This window comes from Musa acuminata, chromosome BXJ1-7 (assembly GCF_036884655.1).
Source record: "Musa acuminata AAA Group cultivar baxijiao chromosome BXJ1-7, Cavendish_Baxijiao_AAA, whole genome shotgun sequence".
Classification (NCBI taxonomy): Eukaryota; Viridiplantae; Streptophyta; class Magnoliopsida; order Zingiberales; family Musaceae; genus Musa; species Musa acuminata.
Genome location: NC_088333.1, coordinates 41,805,699 through 41,827,762, shown reverse-complemented (window position 1 = coordinate 41,827,762; position 22,064 = coordinate 41,805,699). Strand labels below are relative to the sequence as shown.

Genomic DNA, 22,064 nt, shown 5'->3' with positions numbered 1-22,064 from the left:
TATGAGTGTAGATACTAGTTATATAAAAAAAGTAACAATTCTCTTCGTTATGTTGAAGATGAGCTTTTATACATAATCATAAAGGGATAGAATGTAGAATATTTTATAGGGATGTAGCCTCTAACCACCTCCAAGAGCTTTCCCTTTGACCTCTTGTCCACGTGGGTAATAAAGAGGAACAACTCATAACGGCTTGTCTTAGACCTTTACCTACGTGAGTAAACGAGGGGAAGGAAAGGTGACCTTCTTCTTCTCCTTTTATCTTGGACACCACATGATGGTTAGTATCATATAACGATTAGCCAACGATATACTCCCTATCATTTATCCCACCCCCCTAGGCATGCTTGGAGACTCTATTAAGAGGGGTATGAAATATGACATCTAGTTCATCCAACTTGTCAAGCTTATACCTCTTTGATCCATTTGTTGACCTGATGACATATTTAGTTTTTTAGACATGAGTTTATCCAACATGTCCGTCTGAGATCACCTCCCCCCAACACTATTGATGGTGATCCATTTACTGACCTATCCCTCGTATCGTCGAGAGACGTACATTGATCGGACGAGGTCGGGTTTCGGGAGTGGGAGCTAATCTTACGAGGGCTATTAAGTATCGACAAATGATCACCCAGCTCTACAAATCAAGAGAGGACCTATCTAAGTGGTTGGTCAGTGATCACTTGCATAATATACGCTTAAAAACAAGGGTGGAGCTTTCCAACCACTAATACTAATACAAATACGAGCCTCTCGATAGGGGGGTATCATTCCTTCGAGGCAACCTTTAACTACCTCCACCAATCTCCCTTTGACCTTTTGTCCACATGGGTGACAGAGGGACAGTTAATAATCGTTTACCTTGGACCCTTGCCCACGTGGATGACAGACGAGTGAAAGATAATTTTTATATTTTTTTCTTTTACTTGAACATCATATGATTATATATCGGATGATAATTACTTACACTAGCACCACCGATAGATAACGAGAACGAGCTAAACCAATTAAACGGCTGGACCTCGTGACAGTGGAAGATGGTGATACGCCAGTAATCGTCATGCAGGTGGTGGGGGTTTATCCTATCGTAACTACTGATCTCAATCCTCGACCCAAACAAGCAATTGATTCAGACCAATCATACAAAACTATATGATGGATAGATGCTTCGATGAACTCTCCTCTTGTGGAGTTACTCAATACCAATGTGGCTCGTAATTTATGTTAGCACAGCCAACAGACGAGACCAAAAATGAAAACGCCAATTAAATTAAATATATCTTAAAAAGCTGAAAACAACTAAAATTATCTCAACAAAAAAAATTATGATCCAAGTTAATATATTGATCCGACCTTCCCTTGGTCAAAGCTGGTCAACCTAATTATCAAAACATCATGTTCTTCCATGTCTAATGCCATCAAAGGGGTTCCAACACTTTCTAGTTTTCAGCACAAGAACAACAAATACCAACATTCGATAAAGATTATTTAGCTAGCTTTCTGCATCTGTGTCCATAACACACATCCACACGTAAATTTTCAGCATTAAACGTACATCGGTTCTTACAGCGGACACGAATGCGGTTGTGGCAAAAGTGTTTCTATTATTCCCAGTAAATCAATCTGCTGCTATAAACCAAATTGCAAACCTACTTGCTTGTTTATATACATATGCATGATTCTCTGGACTGTTGCCTTAAACCAGGTCAGTGGGATGGGCCTTCGATGAAACTCTCAGCTCCTTGGGTCAGCAGATTGTTTGGCATGCGAAGATCTCATGACTGGCACATTAGCATGCGCTGAAAGAGGCTGAAAGCTGGAATTGGCGACAAACCACAGCTGGACCCATTTAAGATTGCATAATGTGTACTTGAGAGCTTTTGTCCAATTCTCCTGCTTGTTGAAGCTATGGGTGATTGTGTAGTTCCCCACATTGTCATTCTCAATTCTATCAGAGAAAAAAATGGACGACTCATTAAAACCAGTGGCAATGGGCTGCCGACGATGTATAAAACCCATATCAACCACATCATGCAATTTAAATTGTCTCCCATAGCGGGACTAAACTAGTTCCATTGCAACAATGCTTAAAACCAAGCAAAATGTTAATGGACAAAAGGAAAAAAGTTTCATTCCACAAATGACATATAATCATGGTGTACCAAAATCTCACTTGTTGTCAGAACAAAGTATTCAAACCAAAGAATGCCCATGTAGCCAGAATTTTAGGTTCCAATTTTGAAGTACATAAGCTAATTTGAAGTGAAGTCAAAAAAGATGGAAATTTTTGGGTAAACTATTTTGTTTGGGCCTGATTAATGAGGACATACATTGTGTAGGACCAGATTTGAGGACCTCATACACTGTGATAGTAGCTCATGTTTTTGCATCTTCATAATCCAAATTAAGCCTACTTTATTATTATTATTATTTAACCTTTTTCTTTTTTTGTTGAGGACAGAAGATCAGATTGATAACTTTGGTCTCGTGAGAACCCCATGAAGGTATACTCAGTCTAGGATAAGAAATTTTGGCTGCACATGCCATATGCAATAAAGTCCGTTTTGCACTACACGGATCTTATAAAATCTCCAGTATTACGAATTCTTCTAGGATCAGGATATTCCACAGAACAATAAAACATTTACACTCAAAATGCTCCTCGAAAAAATAACAAGATCATGACAATAAAAAGTGTACTAATGCCAAAGATGCACATGGGGCAGGGCTAAATACATGTAAACCGTTTGCAATTTAGTGCATAAGTTAATGATGCAAGAGTAAACATACATGACCTTACTTGCAAATAGAACATGTTAATTGACAAAAAATAGACAAGACTAAGAACCTAAGTCATGAACTAAACAAGTGAAACTTGGCAGATGAAATAAGCAGTTTGTGCAGCTCATTTAAAAAATAATCATCATATAAGAGAATAACTTAAAAACAGAGAATCTTTCATTTTCATTAATTAGCTATAGAGAATTTAATTTCATTAAGATTGCACGATGAGCAAAGTAGTCTAATTAAAGAGAAGACCTACTTGTATGGCAGTCTAAAGCATTTCTCAGGAGGTGTATTATTTTCTTGGTCCTTCAGATTTGCAAATTCTGCAAACTCTTTGAGGCATGTCAAAAACAATGTCGTTGCTTTGTCATAGCGACTGCTCCAGAACAAATTCACAGGACCAAACCTGGCAACAAAAGAGATTAAATCTCAACATTTACATGCTAGTAAACAACCACAAGACTACAAATTCGGGAGAAAGAGGTAACAGTGGATTTCGGTGAAGGCTTTTTGCACCACTTAGACAAAGAACAATGCCCACAGATTGCTTCCATGCATCTGAATTATTATGAAGAGTTCCTAAACACTTAACACATGAAAAGTGATATATTTTGATGTTATGAGCCTTCCAGGAAACAAGCTAGACCCTTCAGTTCTAGGCCTCTTTGGTTGCACAATCTGATTCCATTTTTTCTGATCAAAGTAATTTATGGATCTCATATAACCTACGCACTGAATAAAGGAAAAAAAAAAAAAGGGTTCGGGGTCAGCTACTTTCCATCTTTAAATATATCAATTGGATATTACAACAGACTATCCAGAAATGCTAATCTTAGATGCAAACCATCTTGTAGCTTCATCATGAACACAACATATTTATTCGATCATATCTTCTAAAATTTCCTTCGGTTTTCTGATTCGTCTATCAAGTTCAATATCCAAAGAAGTCTTGATCTACTAGCAGTACCAAGAACAGCAGCAATTAGTTATCATTTATGACAACATTTATTGTAGTCTGCTCTTATTTCACATGCTCCAGTTATGCAAATACTAAAGAAACCTTAAGATATGTAGCTATTATTTCACCTCCTCATATCACTATGATGTAATAGAAAAACACAACAAACTCCCAATGATGATAGACAAAGAAGTAAACTCAATAGATTTCTTAAGCAGTGGGGAGTTCAACAAAAGAACCAAGAACTAGTAGTGTACTACGTGACAGCATGGGACGTTGTGGTCATAAAGCTTATGAAATACAATTATGATATCTCTTTGCAGGACTTCACAAAATATAGTAATCTTTCTATCTACCGGAAATCTAGTGAATGATGAATTAACAGATCAAATCGGCATGCTTAAGTGTAAACATCTGTATATAGAATAACTTAACAGAAATCAGTAAAATCAGTAGACTTTAAATATTATGCAGAAGAGGTGAGACTAACTTCACTTACAGTTGATATGCATTATTGTTATTGTCCAAAATAAGGGGATAGCTTCCCATCGGAAGAATCTTTATTCGATATCTACCAGATATAAGTTAAGGAACGTGATGCAAGTAACCATGAAGAAAATTGATTGTCTTCTGCTTGGATCGAGCTTGATGAGACAAAAGCTGGAATGAAGAAATACTAATATGCAGGATTGCAACCATGCAAAATCAGAAGTATAGACCTAACACTATGTCCAAAAACATATGACAAAAAGAGGGATAAAAGCAGAGAAAGGGTCCCCAAACATTTCAAGAGCAGAGAATTGGAATGTGCATGCCCGTCATATTGATGCATAACACAAATCACAAAGATGCAAAGAAAAAAGTCTAAAAAAGCAAACTTACAACAATGGTGAGTACTAAAAGATACAATTAAGGTTTCCTTGTGACTAAGAAACCAACCATAACCAGCAACCTCAAAAAATCTCACTTATGCAGTCAATCAACTTCATAAGATTGTAAAACACTGTAAAAAACCGTTTGATGGAAAAACAACAATAAAGACTGTCTACATCTGTAACCTTAAGGATAATGCACCAGATATTTTGTTGTCAATCAATATGGCAGCCAAAAGTCTGCCGTATAGCATGAATTGGTGTTAGCAGAAAATCATATTGGGATAACCGTCCCATAATCCAACACTTTCACTGCAAGGATATGTCCCAAAGTAGAAAATCTTGTACATTTCTTCATAAAGGTCACCAAAAAACAAAGTTTCATACCAACTCAACAAACATAAACTCAAAAAAGCCACAAATCTGAAGAGTAAAATGGTTGAATTGGGCAACCCCCATCAAGTGTTCGCTTGAAAATAGGTTGAAAATGAAGCTATCTCAAAACTCTCAATTAAAATACATTTTCAGAATAATCACATATTCATGGACATGCTTTACAACAACATAAAAACAACATGGACTGTGCAAACAGATATAAATCAGTTGAAAGATACAGAAACTTTGGCCGAAAATGTTGAGCCATGGTATGTAGAAGAAGACATGCCTGGCCCCAAGCAGCATTTATTTCATCCCATTCAACCTGGAGATCAACAGAATGGTCAATGAAAAAAAGAAAAGACCAGCTGAAAAGATGGAAAATCATTATAAATGACAGAGTGCATCATGCATAATTCCGGCACAAAATTACATGGTTGGTGATTGACCAGCAATGCAAAATTGCACCAAAATAAGAAAGGATCAAGAAACAAATAGAATAAATCTAACTGAAGAAAGTAAAACAGTTTAATATGTCCTATCGATTTTGTTAAATATAGTAAAGCAGAAGACAAGTATTTAAGGAGCTTTAATAAAGAATATTGAGGAACTTTTTGCCCAGTCCTGGTGTAGCATACCCGTAACTTAGGAAGACGGCCAAGTCGAAAGTTGTTAATAGTTCCAAATTCTCCCTCATGTGAAATAGAGAAAGCATCAGTTAGCACATTAATTCGCTTCAGTAATTCTAAGTGTGCTTGTGAATCTTCTATCTTGGCTAATAAAGCATCTCTCTCTTCCTGACATGTTGGAGAAAAACTCAGTAACAACCAAGATAAACAAAAAAAAATTAACAACTATAAAGTCCTAATACATGAAATATGTAATATATGTTTCCTAAACTATGACTGCCATATAATGAGGCCAAAGGCAACAGCCTGCCACTATTTTTTCAAGAAAATTCAGCATCAGAGGCAAATATTATAATTTTTGAATCAGACAATACAAGAAACAAGATTAGTCAAGTTGCATATCAGACAATTAAATAATGTACCCTAAAAATCTGCATTAAGCTCCCAATAATCTTAGGCCAGGCAACTACTGCAGTAAATAAATCAGTCCATCTATATTATCTTTTCTATAGGAGTATGTAGCATCAAAGAAAATGGTTCTGCAATTGTAATTTAACATAGTTAATTTACATACTGAAAGATAATATAGTGATCTGCACAAAGACCATGCAGCACTGTCAACAACCAACAAAAATCAATTATGTATCCGTCTAAATCCACCATTATCAAGATCAGATCTAAATAAGTTCACTACTATCAATTCTCGATAGAATTTTTTTTTCCAGAGGGTAAGTGATGAAAGCAAGATTCGAGCCCAAGACCCTGCAATTGTCAAGAACTTTACCAACTAAGCTAGCTGACATGAAGGCCTTGAAGTCCAAATGCCATATTACAAGCATGAACCTTGCCATGTTTGTTTTATGTTAAGTATCTTTTTAACCTCTATTAAGAGAGCATCCCAATAATGATCATTTATGGTTATATGAAAAAAAAATTGCGCAATTAGAGAACATTTTTATGACCAATCCTGGTACTAGGATCAAAAGAATCTTGACCATGGTACCAAAGGCTCACCTTTAAACATGGTCTATGAACACTTTGTTGAAATACTTTTAGAGCCTTGGTGATATAATTAAGTACTGAAGGATGGAGAAATACACAAAGTCATGCTACTATTATATGCACCAGGAGATATTGCAAAAAATATTCTAAGCCATAACAACTCCACAAGCCTTACCAAAAATTACACACCACATTCAGAAGCATTTTAACAAAACGAAAAAAACAGAAGCATGCATAGTCAACACCACATCTACTTTGCTTTGATGTGAGAAAAGTTTAAAACTATTTAGGTCCTAGACACAAGCCTGAATAAAGCCACTGGTCTTGGACAGCACATGACAAATGATTATTAAGCTAAATGGAGACATAATCAAAATGAGGGAAGTTATTTTTATACCAAAACAATATAAACTCATAGTTGAAAATTTTAGGATTTTACAGAAGACTACCTGATGAGAAATCAGTTGGAATTGGAAGGAGTTGAACTCATGCCAATAGCTGTATAAGAAACAACAAAAATATCTCCAAATTATTTGATAGTAATGTAAGGCATGATCTCAGAATTAAATCAACATATGAACCCAAATATCTGAGTTGATAGGAAGGGCTATAAGACTCTAGTTGAAGAAGGATCGAGGGTGTTAAACTTGTTCACGACACAGTTTTGGTCACAGGATCGCAAATGCAACATGGATGTGAAAATTTTATGCTTAGATTCACAATTTTGAACCTATCCACTGTGATCACAAATAGGATACATTTATTCAAGGTTTTAAAGACAAGGGTCCTGTATGAACAAGTTAATATTGTTAACATGTCTGACTCCATAGTTATCCATAGGTTCACAATTTTGAATTCCATTTACTGTGGTTACAGGTTATAATTTGGGCAAGGGAAATTGCTTATACAAGCACAATGTTTTATTTTATGGTTTTAAATCCACCAGCTTATGAATGCTTGTATGGAAAAGTTGATAATGTTATTATGTCTGACTTCATATTTATTCACAGAAAAAGAAATGGCACATTTTCCTTTGTGTTCTCCTCCAGATCCTCTTCCCTCCTCTCCTAAAACCAAATGACAAAGTGGAAATTAAAATACATACCGCTCCTCTAACTCTTCAAACTCCTTGCATTTCATTTGTATCTCATTCAGTTCAGCATTAGCTTCCAAACGCTGCTTCTCAATTTCTTCAATTTCAACCTGAAGCCTTCTCTCTTCTTCCTCAATCTAGTAGTTTTTATATCAAAGGTGCTTAGAAAAGGTGAATTAATGAAATAACACCGCATAAAACAATATACTTGCTATCACATTATCATTCATAGATTTCTATTCTCATTAATTTAAACAAATTTACTGAATCAACTATATTACACCCATATAAGATATAATGTGATTTTAAGTTGGCTGTTGGTTGCTTTACATAAACCCTCCTTTTCTGGTGATGAGACTGAAATTGAAAAGGATTTAATAAAAAGCATGCACTGGCAAAATTGTGGCTGAATTAAATTGTGACATTATGACTTGTTATAGTCTATCATAACATGACATGAAAGATAGAAATTTTCAGAACCCTTTTGCACCATCAAATATTTCTTTTGTTAGCAATCCTGATGATTAAGACTTAGTGAATGAAGTCTAAGGATTTAACACACCTAAGAGTATTGTTAAAATAGTCTAAATTTATCATTTGATGTCACAAGGAGTCACTTCCTAATTTAAGTCTCTTTTATCTTCTTCATATAATTGTTGAATATTTTTGGTTTTTCTAAATACATGTACAGAAAATCAATATGTTGGAGAAAAATAATGAAGAAGGCAAATGCAACTTCAGACATTGAATATCAATCATATAAATGAATTTATCCATAATAAGATTTGATTCTGAAACTTAAGCATTAAAATCATAATAAAATCATAATGCAATGCAAGTCTCTGATGATGAACTTGTTCTAGGTTGTAGAATTAAACCAAAAGCAAAAGAAATAACACGAAAATTCAGTAAATTTCTCATATTTTTCACAATATATATTCAACACCTATCTTCTCGAAAAAGGGTTAACAAACCTTCCTGAGAATGCAACTTCAGAATTTAAGGGGCCTAAAATTTCCAACTGGATCTAGAAAAATGTGAAACTTTCTTTCTTCGTTTGGATACACTATCTATAAAGGGAACAACTACCAAGTATTCTTTTTCTGTTCTCCTAGGAATATGGATCTCAATTAACCTTCCCTTCTCTTAATAAAAAGAGTACATCAGAGAAACTATAAAATTCTATTGCAACAGGTTTGGTAAGCATTCAGCATTTCAGCTAGACCTTAGGGCCCTAAGAGGGGGATGACAAGTGAACTGAAATTATGTATTTCTTACCATCTTTCAGGTCTTTTTATTTCTCAGATTCTTGAAATTGGCCAACTTTGGCTTATAACTATGGCCATAATCTCTTCAGATGCAAGACCCTTTCTAGCATCCTGAGACTAGGATAGCCCATCCATCAGGTTTTAGATGATCTAAGAAGAGGAGAAGACGCAAAGAAGAAAGTTTCTCTTAGGTCTGTTTAGGTCTCTTTCAGCAACATGCTTCAGTCACAATATGGATATGCATTAAAACCAAGCCAAAATGCATATACTCGAGCATTACCTTTGTTTTCTCTTGTAGAAAGTCAGCCTCACTAAGAACATCATCGGATTCCATTTCAAATCGTTGAAGACATGATTCATAGGCTTCAATGTCTTGGTTCACATCTTCAACCTCTTCAAGAAGTTTATCTGACAACAGTCTTGTGCATTCCAAACAAATAGGTTGCTCAACCTACAAGGAAGTGTATGAGAACTAAAGAACTGTTGCTTCAAAAACAGTAAACATAGTATTCGAAGAAAGAGGTGTTTGAGAACTGGTAGTCAACTGCCAATACCTGCATCTGGGAAGTTGCAATATTAAATACCCTTTTCAAGATTTTGCTAGAGTTGAATCTTGGGTCGTTGACCTGCAAACCACTGCTAGGACTTTCACCTTGGACCTGTTCTTGGGCTCCCCTCCCTTCAGGTGCAGACTCACTCCTGTACATTGAAGCAGCAGCAGGTGGTAACACAACAAATGACTCCGTGACTACCTTTGCAGAGTGGCTACTGTCTGGTTGTGGAGTAGTGCTTTGTGATAGCACCACAAACGAATGATCCACTTGGCTAGAGCCCATCACGCTTCCCTGAACTGTAGAAGCTTCCATGCCTACATGCATTCATAGTGCAAATCTTAATTTTATGCCACACATTTCGATCAATATGCAAAACATCACAAATTTTGAGCCAAAAAGATGGTCCTTTTAAGCATCGATCACCTTACCAGTTTGCACCAATGTATCGACTAGTCGTCAGTATGGTACATACCGAACCATATTGATGTATCGACACATAGTATGGTAGGGTGTATTGACAAATTAATATGTACCACTTGTACCGGTCCCCTATTAGACCGGTACATACCGCTTGTATTGGGCAATACGTCACGGTACGACAAACCTTGCTTTTAAGCCTCGTTCCAAACAAATCATATTGCTGCATTTTAGACACCCAGACACTCATCCGATCAAGGAGAGAAATCTCACAAGAAGGAAGCGAAGGAAACAAGCTTATTTTGGATAAACAGAGTCCAGGTCAGTGACAGTTTGATATAAACACCAAAAAAGTAGAAGAATTGTACTCAAATTGCTAACAATTTCAAACGACCATGCCCATTATAGTCAAGTGACCACAACCGATCCTCCGTGATCAATTTATGCTAATCCTAGGTTGCTACTAACAATTTCAACCAGAGATTAAAGAGAAGAGAAGACGAGACCGAAGATGTCAAGAAGGAGAAGAAACTCTAACCAGAGCAGGAAGGGTTGCTGAAGAACTTGTCATTCTTGGAATCGACGTTGATGACGTGCAAGGCGTGGCGACAGCTCTGGCACACCCATCTGGGGATATTGGGATCCATCGAGAAGTTCCTCTATCACACCCTAGATTTATAAAATAATAAATTATCAATTTCAAATTTTATAATTTACAGAAGATTTTTTTATTTTGAATTCAAAATCCTTATCTTCATAACACTAAATATTTTAAACTGAAAAAGAACTACAACTTCTTGGTAGGGTCACAAATGATTAAAGTCTCTTCCACCCAAGCCTTGTTTCTATTACAAATTAATAGGTTACTCTGACAACAAATACAAGATAAAAACATATCAACATCCATATATGCTGGTAGGAACCTCTAAAGAAAATCATCAAAATAATTTTTAATACTCATCAAATATATTTAAATATTTACAATTTAATATGACATGATAACATATTAATTTATTATGAAATTTTTGTATCAAATCAACAAAGATAATTCTTATGCAACAAACAAAATCATGAATCAATCTCATGCACCACATCACGATGACATACATAACAATTAAACAAAAAAGTCGTACATCAAACACTCGATGGTGCACTCTCTTAATAGCGAATTGAGAGTCATACTCCATGAGATAGGTTTTATATTCTCCCAACAGTAGATAGAAAGAACCCATATCGCACTCCCAACAGTAGGTGGAGATGTATCCCTCACCCGCACATGTGGGGACATGTTTCTTCCACCAGAGGATGGAGGAACCGTCTAGCCATCACATATGATGACCCGCTCATCTCCGAAGGAAATCGCCCTACCTATCCTCGGCAATGATACATAATCATCTATGATCATTCATTTACATTCATCCATTCTCACGCATACATTCAAAGAATTAATATGATAAAGTAACAAGAGAGACTATGCTTAGTGTATGACCTGCTAAACTATGTCCATTGGTGGCTTCACACTATGATGGACTTATAGTTCCTTTTACATAATGCACTTTCAATGTGAACCACTAAACATAGCCCACATATACCATATGATAATAATCATAGTAATATCATGATCATCAACTTAATCTAAAAAATAATGGAGAACCACTAATTATTTCCAAATCACATATTTAAATAAAACTTTAAGTTCATCATATCATAAAGACATGAGGTATCAATCACTCAATAACCCTCAATCGACTTAAACCCTAATTGGAATAGCCCAATTAACTTGAATCAAACTCCATTCAACTAGGACCTACTTGAATCAACCTCTAATCCTTATTGAACCGATTTAGAATCACCTTAGACGGGTCTAATATAGATTTGATTGGTTTCAGTTGGGTCAAATGAGCTTGTATCGGTCAAATTGATCTGGAATCACTCTAAATCGACTTGAATCAATCAAACTAGTTTGATTCAAATAACTAAAGAGCTCAAGTCAACAATGGAAGAGGGAATTGGGCTGGGTTGCACAGTGATAGCCTAAACTAGGCAAGCCCACTTGAGCCTTGGACTAGTCTTATGCGTCACACATACTTGTCCCAGGTAAAAGGTTGGGCTGAGGTGTGACGAGCTTAGCACAAGGGGATACAACATGAGTTGGACCATGCCTAGCTCGTGGGCTAGGCCTATCTGACCTCACGAGTTGCGCCTACCTATGGCCTCACGACAAGGCTTGGTTAGTCACATGGTCTAGGTTGTGCTTCGTCACATGGGCAAGGATGATCCAATCTGGCCTATTAACTTGACATAGATCATACTCAAGTTTGACCCGTTTTATTAGATTTTAATTCTTTTTTTCTTTTCAGAAATACTATAAAATGTTACATAATGACAATTAAAGGTAAACAAATTATCAAAATAAATAGTTCATTAAACTTTCAAAATTATTTCATTAAAATAGATTTCTAAATCTATTTTTATGAATTAAATAATCTAATAAATTTATGATCCCAAATTCAAAACTAATTAAATAATGAAAATTCACACATAAATCCATGAAACAAAGATATGTCAAATGATATGAATTAGAACTATTATTTTAATCTAAAAATAAGAATTTCAACAATAGAATCAATCTTAAAATTCATTTAAACTAAAAGACAATTATAAGTCAAGCATTATTAAAATGAAATTCCATCATAATTATTTTAACATCGAAAATATGCATCATAAAAATTATAATAATTTTAATATCAAAGATTTCAAAATATAAATTAAAACTTATAAGAAAATAATAGAGGATCCTACCTCTCCTTAGGGATCCTTTCCTTAATCCTCTCGCTGTCAAGCTCGATGAGGAATGAAAGAGACGGAACCCTCTTTATATAGGAGAAGATGAGTCCTCTGAAAAGATAAGTAATGATTTAATTTTTATTTTTAATTTATTTTTATTTTACTTTTACACAAAAAGACATAATTGTAACATTTATTTCTTATGGTTCACATACAAAACTAGAACTTGAAATAATTATTTCCTAAAAGTCAAATCACTCATTAAGAAATAGATATAACTAATAATTTTTAGATTAGTTAATTAATTAATTAATTGACTAAATCACTAATTATTTTTTACTCGAAGGAAATCAATTTTAATCATTTCTTCAATCATATAATACAAATAAGGTTATTAATCATTAAAATAAGGAAACACATTAATTATGGTTATTTGCTTTAAGGTAAGAAAAAAATCTTACGTCATAATATCCTCCCCTTTTCTCCTCTTCCGATTTCATCCTTCATCAAGTTAGGGATTCGTCTTCCTCTAAAATTCTTTAATAAGTCAGGAAGAGAAGGGTTTCTGTAAAGAAAAATGGAACGCATGGACTTGTAGTTAAAGAAGCTTGCTCCCGCTCGCTGGTAGCGGATCGAGCTCCACTGGGTCAAGACTGGGGGCCTCGTCGTCAAGCGCGCCAATGATAAGGGATCAAATTCCTCGTACCCATCCAATCGCGATACCAACCATGTGATCGTCAGAATCTTGGCCCCCGACATGGAGATACGAGGACGAGAGGGACAAGGGACAAGAAACGATCACTATTTATTTGACCGAGTATTTCATACATGCATCATTATATGCTCAACTAATTTGTTTATGTGATCCAGTTCATTTAATTATCTTCACATGATCCAGTTCATTTAAGGATAAACTAAAATATTTCTTGATTGACTAAAGATAAACAAAGACGTCTCTTCTGAGTGTTTTTTTTTCTCCCTCTGATCAAACTCTATAATGGTGTATGTGAAGCATAGCTCATTGGTCGCTCTATGTCGTGACGAGTCTTTCGACTCCATTTACGGTAGCCCTTTCCTACTCAGGCCCCCTCACCATACCCAAATACTATGTCGGATCTGGTATCAAATGTCACGACCCTAGCCTAATAAGCTAACTAGCCCATCAACTTCGTTTGACCTAAATCACTAGTCAAAATGCTTAAGCTAAAGTTGATCGAATACCTCGTACCATCCGATTGTGTCACCGATGATATGATTGTCGGAATATTGGCCGTCGACGTAGAGATCCGAGGATATGAGGGACTCTCCCCTACCTATCCTATAGGGTTGTGTCACTAGTCGAGTGACAAAGTGAGGTGGAGCACATTGTCACAGATAAAGCTATAAATAAGGTGTTCAATGTAATGCTCATGTATGTCTGTGTCTTTCAATTTTGTTCATGTTTTGTATAGTATATAGAGGGTTAACAGTAAGTTTGACAACCTCATTTTGGTTGGCTTTGATGACCGTTTTAAGCTTGTAAAAGAAGGTTGTGTTATATGGGCAATTGTGGGGATTTCGGTCTGTGATGGACCATCTTAGACCCTTTGTTGTACTATTGTTCAAAGCTTACGAAGTCCATGTTTATAATTTGCATTACCTATAAAGTATTTGCTGAAATGGCTGCTTATGAATCCCGAGTAAAACGTTTTCTCTAAACTGTCTTCTCTTTTGTAGGTCCTTAAAAAGACCCTAAGAGATTTCGGGGATGCTGACCCTTTGCGGACGGACACGTAAGGGTGCCGCACGACTTAGGCAAAACCAGTTAAGTCCGTGACAACGTGGCGATGGTGCTGGGTTTTGCTAATGGAGGAGACACAATGGTGTATGAGTTTATCGAGGTTTATAATGAGCACAACAAGGGGCAAGGGCAGCACAAGTGTGTTGGGAATGGATGCATGTGGTGTTGGTGATTGCAAGTGAAGGGGTGATGGAGGGAGTTGATTAGCGGTGAGCTTCTCGAGGGCAGACAAAGAAGTGGAGACAACATCATAGGGCGAGACAAAGAGAACAAGGATCGACGTCACTGTGAGGACAAAATGGATCGAGGTGGCCAACTATGGTGACTTGAGGGCGATGTGATGCTTTGCCTCAGTAGGGCGATTGTGCCTCTCTCGTTCGACCATAAGATAATACTATCATGCCCCTATGTATTTTTTTTCAAAAGATAGTTATATATTACTTTAAAAGCTTATTACAAGCTATGTCTTACTCATCTAAGCACAAAATGAGACTAAGCTTTGGATGCCAATGTGAAATTCAAACATGATCAGTCATAAATTTCTTGCTATAACTAGCTAGCTGATAGTCACACCTATCGCCCTCTCTAAGGATATGATCTACCCTCCACTCTAAAAAAAGGAGGACAACAAAAAGATCCCCAATAGGATTAGTCAAAAACCAAGGAGAAGGATCTTCCTCCTTCAAAACATTTATAATCTGTTTAGCATCAGTCTCTATAAAGAGTTTTGTCATGCCCAATTGAATGGTAGCTTGGTTTGATTTGGATTATGTTGGGCATTGACGAGGACATCAAGCCCTTGAGTGGGGGGATTGTGAAACCCCGATTAGTCCCACATTGGAAGTGGACAAAACTAAGATTGACTTATAAGGGTTTGATGGGTATACTACTATCAACTTCAGCTTAAGCATTTTGGCCAGTGATTTAGGTTCAACAAAGTTGATAAGCCAATTAGCCCATCAGGTTCGGGTTATAACAAATTTGTCTAGTGATAGCTTGGAAATGGGTTTGAAGATAGATCAGCTTGGTGCTTTCAACCTTAGTTATAAGCTGGACTCTTTGTTTTCAAGCACCAAAATTTTCTCTTAAAGACGAGGAAAAATTAATAGCCCTGGCTAAGCCCTTCTTCTCAGTAGACTAGGTAAAATTAACAGCCCCACATCCAAGGTCATATAAACCAGTAGCGAAAACTAAATTCCGAAATGCTCTAATGACGACATTGTCTAAAAGAAAAACCACCATACTTCTTAAAAGACTCGAGAATACAATTAAAGCCCAAGGGATGTTATCAAAATTCAAAAAGGTCATGCCATCAAAGAAATCCTTCCTAATAGCAATATTATTACTAGCATAAACTCTCGACAAAAGCCAAGGAAAAGAGAAATCCAATTGCAGTAAGCATGTATACATTAAGGGTGGGACGATATCACCTGGACTAGCAAACATCTTCCTTCCCTATGTGCGTTTCCTACAATAAGACCACATCATGTTTGTGTTTTACTTTTACAACTGTAAAGAAATCCGTAACCCTTCTACAGTTAGCATAGCGGCAATTCTAATTTAGAAACATCATTTTTAACAGAAAAAAGGTTAAGGAGACTCCATGTGGAGGTGGAACAACACGAGGGGAGGCGAAGCTAGGGGAGATGCGAGGCTTCCTAAATCATTGTCGCATGCCCTTAAGCAAGCTCTCGACCGCCTTCAATTTAATCTCTCCAACCATCCTACCGGAAACCTTGACACAATGTCACAGACTTAGCTAATTTTGCCTAAGTCATGCGGCACCCTTACACGTCCATCCACAAAGGGTTAACCTCCCTGAGACCTCTTACGGTCTTTTAAGGACCTACAAACGAGAAGTCGGGTTCAAAGAAACGTTTAACTCGGGATCCACAAGCGGTCATTTCAGCAAACACTTGATAGATAATGCAAATTACAAACATATACTTCGCACGCTCTGAATGATCGCACAACAAAGGATCTAATGTGGTCCGCCGCGGCCAAAAGTCCCTATGAGTGCCCACATGACACTATTGGAACAAGGCAATGAACCAGCCCTAGACAGTATCCCAAAAGTCCATCCAGCCGTGTGCCAGCCGAGTAGCACATAGGTGTTGTGTTGGCTGACACTCCGCACCACTTTGCGAAGCTAGAAAACCCCCAAAATGGCTGCCTGGATGGCTTGTTTCTTGGCAGTTTTGCCTCTGCACGATGACTGCACGCAACCTACATTTACAAGCCTAAAATGGCCATAAAAGCCAACTAAAATGGGGCTGCCAAACCTACTACAAGCCCTCTTCATACTGTACACAACATGAACAAAACCAAAAGATACGAACATAAACGAGCATTGCATCGAACACCTGTTTACAACTTTGTTCGTGACATTCTCTCCCACTTATTCCTTCAATGTCCTTATCAAAGCCTTTATAGACGCTGCATCTCCTCGTCTTTCCTGAATCTTCAATCTTCTACGCCAATTGGAATGCGCCTCCTGGTTCCCAATTGCTCTATGTCGTTGTTATTGAGTAGTCAAACTTTGATTTATCATGTTGTTTTAACTCGTCAATGACTCTGACTCTAGTGTGAGATCGACCGAGTTGCATTAATCCTTTGGTTTCTATGAATCTTTCAGATGAAAGAAAAGCCCTTCCTTTGGTTTCTATAACTTGGAGAAGTCTCCAATAGCCTTGATCGCCTCTAGGATTGTATTGTCTTCTCCATCATTTATGTCGCCTACTCCTCCAAGTAGAAAAAGTACAACACCACGCCTATTTTATTCCTTTGTCAAGCATTCTTGCATCAACTCAAAGTCCCCCACTTTTGCTTATTTTGATGAGAAGCCTATTGACACTGGTCTTATGAAGTTCCTTAGTTTCTGCCCTTCAACCTTGTTATGGTACTTAGAGTTTGCCTTTATATTCTCCGCCTCCTTAACCCCCTTCATGACCAAGCGCTCTCCCTCCATGAGAGCAAGGGATTGATGACTCCACGAAAGTCCCGCCTCTGTGATACTATGGCCACTGCTATGCCCATGGCCTTACTATTCGTCACCTCACATCTACGTCTCTTTCTTCGTGATCAATAGATCCACCTCTATAGCACCACAGAACTCCTCCAAATTCACCTTCATTAGCTGATGCTTGGTTTTGGGTAGCTAGGTCTCTCTAGACCCATCGTCGCTTCCTCACCCCTTTCGACCATCTGTTTCATCACCTCTGTGTTCTCTAAATAGTTCCCCTTGGTTGATAGAAAGATAGACTGCAACTCTCATGCATGGCCTCTAATATCATGCACTCGAAATTCTCCTTGGTGGTACACAACCCCCATATGCTAATGACCAAGGCTTTCATCCGATGTAAAATTCGATGCACGCATGGAAGACCCACCTTTGTGGTACAATGACATTCACTCCTTGAATCCATAACCCTTCTTGCTGTCGTGTTGTTCATCGAAGTGGAGCTCCCAATAGCTCCGATCATACCTCTGTATGATCAAGTCACTCACAGGACTTTTCCTGTATGTGTCGCATTGCTACTGTCTTGAACTATTCCATCATTATCTGCTACACCATGTTGCCTCCTGGTAACATCTCAATTGGATTTTGATCTTTGTGGGATGAACTCGAACTACGATCTCTCCATGTGTAGCCTCTACCAGCACATCGTAGGGCCTCCACCACCTCCGATTATGTTCGCTCCTTTGGTAATCAACATTCGTCAACTCGCTCTCGGGTCACACTCAGACGAAGCATAGCTGTAGGATAGTCCATCGCCTAGCAACTCTCGAAGCCCATTGACTTTATTGAAATTTGTGTGCCATTATCTGAATCCAAGGCCTCTACCCCTAACTGAATCTCTGTTATGCACCACTTCCTTCGCGGCAACTCGAAGGGCAGCACTGCAACATATTCTTCAAGAGTACCCGCCATCGTGTACTCTTGCCTCATGTCAAGGCCTTCCGACCCCAACTTCACAAATGCAAGCGAGTCTCCTTAGTTCCTCCATCAAATACTTCACCGAGATTATATGCATGTGCCTCAAAACTCCTTTGACTTTCGCATCGTGCAGATTGAGTCCGCTCCATCAGAATAAGGGAATCATGGAACACCATGATCCCACTCTTGCCTCTACAAAAGTTCATGTCCTTAACCTCTGTCAAAAAAAAACTTTGTGCCTCCACTCCATGTCTCATCTTCTATGTCGACTCCCTTCATGCAGCTTGGGCACTTCATCAAGTTCCACCTAAGTTGTTATATTCCTCGGTTTGCATTGAGTTGATGGTGGCTCTCGCGCCCACCATTCCACAGGTCAGCCCTCCGTTGAGTCCAATCTCCACATCGACTCTTAGTGTGCTTTCGTTAATTGTTGCCTTGGGTCGCTCCCCCACTTGATCTCGTAATGCGTCCACCATCGCATTACCTCGGGCGAGATCATATGATGACTCCTTGTCGCTTGCTCAATCCGTTGAGCTTTATGGAGTTATTGTCTTGAGGTACCCCTCCTCAACATGTGGAGTCCATTATACATGATTCTCCCTCTAGAGAATGAGGACTTATCCCTCCTGGATATCTGTCCCGTTGGAGTAACTTTTCTCTTCACATCTTTTCCTCTGAAAGTTTGGAAAACCATCGTTCCCTTGGACTACTCTGCCTTGCTAAACGAACTATACACTGTTCCACTCACACAAACGCACTTGCTAGATTGTGACTCTTTACCAATACAGCCCTACTACACCACTCAAGGCCTAATAGCATACTGAACTTGCCACATACTTCGGTCTCATACAAAAGTATCTTTCCCATGCCAAAGACAAAGATTCAATGCTCCATAGCACCGAGTTTCGATCAGCTTGGGATGGCCACAGATAGTCCATCGTCCACATACAAGCCCTTGCATTATTACCAAATTCTTCAAGTTAGCAATTCCCCCCGCATCTATAAGCTTTACATAACTCTTTCGATCGTCGAGCAACCAATCCCTCGCACGATCTCATCTATTACCAAGCGCCCCGCTTGCCTTGAGCACCGTCAAGTTTGGTTGTCAATGTCGAGTCATAGCTCGAACTCAACCATCCCAACCTTTATGCACTATGTGTTCTTCCCAACTAGCTTGTCCTGGTGGTGTCTCTTGCACGAAGGTTGCTTATTCCTTTGAATACCAATCTCGGATACCCGCTCCTCCAAGTGACTCATTTCCCTAAGTCTCTATGCATGTTTCCCTCAAACGGTCATGCATGCTAGTTGCCCTCAATGTAACCCTACTAGGTCCACCACGTTTGCGTGTCAAATGTTTCCAAGTGTGATTGTCCTGCTCTGATACCATCTGTCACTGACTTAGCTAGTTTAGCCTAAGTCGTGCGGCACCCTTACGGTTAGCCTCCCCGAAACTTTTTACGATCCCTTAAGGACTTGCAAAAGAGAAGATGGGTTAGAGAAAAAGTTTAACTCAGGATCCACGAGCAATCATTTCAGCAAATACTTAATAGGCAATACAAATTACAAACATAGACTTCGCAAGCTCTGAACGGTTGTGCGACAAAGAGTCTAATATGGTCCGCTGCGACCAAAAGTTCCAACAAGTTCCCACAAAACACTGTTGTGGAACAAGGCAATGAACTAGCTCTAGACATTACCCCACAGACCCATCCAGCCATGTACCACTCGGGTAGCTCCTGGGTGTTGTGTTGGCTAACACTCTGCACCTCTCTGTAGAGTTGGAAAACCCCCAAATTGACTACTTGGATGACCTGTTTTTGGATAATTTTGCCTTTACACAACGACTGCACAAAATTTGTGTCTACAAGACTGAAACAGCCACAAAAGCCAACCATAATGGGACCACCAAACCTACTACAAACCCTCTATATGCTGTGTACGACATGAACAAAACCGAAAGACATGAACATATATGAGCATTACATCAAACACCTTGTTTATAGATTTACCCATGATAGTCAGGAGGAGAGAAAGGTCCTAAGGGGGCCTCCGCAGAGGAGTTCATCTACTCTAAAGGAGGATTTTGTGCCACTATGGAAGTTAGAGTAAAAAGAGCCGATTCCACTTTACGAACTAGGGATAGAAACGAGTCCCAAGTAACCAGGTCTTTAGCAATATCCACGGTAAAACCAACGCCATCCGAATTGAGTTCAATGATGCTTGTGGGTTCGCTGAAGGAGGACCACCATCCTCGGGAAACATCTCAAAAACATCCTCTTTCGAGTCCACCATCTCATCCATGGGGTCCAATTCCACCACAACTTGTTTGCCTTGGTCAGTGAAGCAAAGCCCATGTGGAACAATGACTTCGAGAGTAGACCTCAAGCTCTGCCCATCGCAGATAATGCCAGAGTATGTGCCTCGAGCCTCACATGACTGTTCACCATCGGAGACCATATGAGTCATGGGTGGCACGTGCTCCTCATGAGTTAAAAGAACCCGTTGAGGAGAAGGGCCACCACCATCTTCTCCCGGATGGGCGCCAAGAGGGGACATGGATCCACGGACCACAAATCTCCGCCTTTATATCCACCCTGAAACGCACTGCCTGAGCCTTCCAACTCCAGAGAGTGTTGCTCAGCCATGCCATTAGGAATTTGCAACCCCATGGGGGACGGATTCGAGGCATGTTTTTCTGTAGGACATTCGGGGGGTTTCATGACCTAGACAACCACAGGAGAAGCACATAGACAAAATCCTCTCATGGACCACAACCTGGAAAAATTATTCCGGAGGCTTGCCAGCTTGTTTAAGGGGGCAAGTGAGATCGATTTCAATACAGACGCTAACGAATCGGCCCCTTTAAAATGTAAAAGCCCTATCAATCTTAAGGGGATGCCCTATGATGGAAGTAATACGGGTGATGCCCTCCTTGTTCGGCAGCCCAGGAAATTGAATCCACACAGGGGCGGAGATGAAGGACTGGAGGAGAGGTTGGTAGTTTGCAAGCCAAGGAATAAGGTGGATTGAATCTTCTTATCGACAGAGGTCCCAGGGTTTGCGCCACTCCCTGAGTTCATCCTCCGCGAAGGTAGCACTGTCTTCCGAAGAAGACCGGATACGCTCAAAGGTAGTAGAGGAGCAAACCAGAGCTAAGAGGAGGGGCCTTACCTGCAATGACCGGTGCCCAAGACAGATTTTTGGAAACCCCCAGACGGTATGGATCCGGGGGTTTCGCCGGAGGAAGAGGGGCAGAAGGTTTCGCAGGCGAGGAAGGAGTTGAGGACGGAGGTGGCCTTGACGTGGAAGCCTCCCCATCATGCTTCCCCGAAGGCGTCACTGGAGCAGGACGGACCGGCTATGACTCGCCCGCAGGAGACACCACCGCAGGAAATGGGGAGGGAGAGGAGTCGCCCGCACACCCGCGCCGCGAGCAGACTGGTGAGCAGTCGATGCAGGAGAACGAGCCCTCACGGAGGCACCGGCACGAGCAGACGAGGCCATCTCCCCGGTTTTCCGCCTCCGTCAGCTTCTTGATAACAATAATCTACCAAGCGAAGTGGAGACACTGGACGCACTTTGTAATTAATGGCATGTGTTTA

At 39.1% G+C, this 22,064-nt stretch overlaps 1 protein-coding gene across 3 annotated transcripts; it reads right to left on the bottom strand.

Annotated features, from left to right (window-relative positions):
* Positions 1–1,512: 1,512 nt before the first annotated feature.
* Positions 1,513–22,023, bottom strand: LOC135679493 (beclin-1-like protein). Of its 3 annotated transcripts, XM_065193307.1 has the most exons (12): positions 21,634–22,023; positions 15,956–15,993; positions 10,497–10,627; positions 9,542–9,855; positions 9,268–9,438; positions 7,732–7,856; positions 7,076–7,124; positions 5,634–5,792; positions 5,235–5,320; positions 4,248–4,319; positions 3,047–3,196; positions 1,513–1,951 (listed from the first exon to the last, which is right to left on the bottom strand). In XM_065193307.1, the coding sequence occupies exons 3-12, from the start codon at positions 10,603–10,605 to the stop codon at positions 1,738–1,740; spliced, it is 1,449 nt and encodes a 482-aa protein (XP_065049379.1). In that variant the 5' UTR covers positions 10,606–10,627; positions 15,956–15,993; positions 21,634–22,023; the 3' UTR covers positions 1,513–1,737. The 3 variants fall into 3 exon arrangements, with proteins under 3 accessions (XP_065049379.1, XP_065049378.1, XP_065049380.1); XM_065193306.1 differs by lacking the exon at positions 15,956–15,993 and having other exon boundaries at positions 21,634–22,022; XM_065193308.1 differs by lacking the exons at positions 10,497–10,627; positions 15,956–15,993 and having other exon boundaries at positions 21,634–22,022.
* Positions 22,024–22,064: the final 41 nt, after the last annotated feature.

What these genes read in the sequence shown, in the direction of transcription:
- LOC135679493 (XM_065193307.1), bottom strand. Translation starts at nt 10,605, where the DNA reads ATGGATCCCAATATCCCCAGATGGGTGTGCCAGAGCTGTCGCCACGCC. An exon ending in TTTGAAGAGTTAGAGGAGCG is followed by an intron (nt 7,125 to 7,731) that starts GTATGTATTTTA and finishes TTTCTTATACAG; the next exon opens with CTATTGGCATGAGTTCAACT. An exon ending in CATTTTCGGCCAAAGTTTCT is followed by an intron (nt 4,320 to 5,234) that starts GTATCTTTCAAC and finishes TATATCTGGTAG; the next exon opens with ATATCGAATAAAGATTCTTC.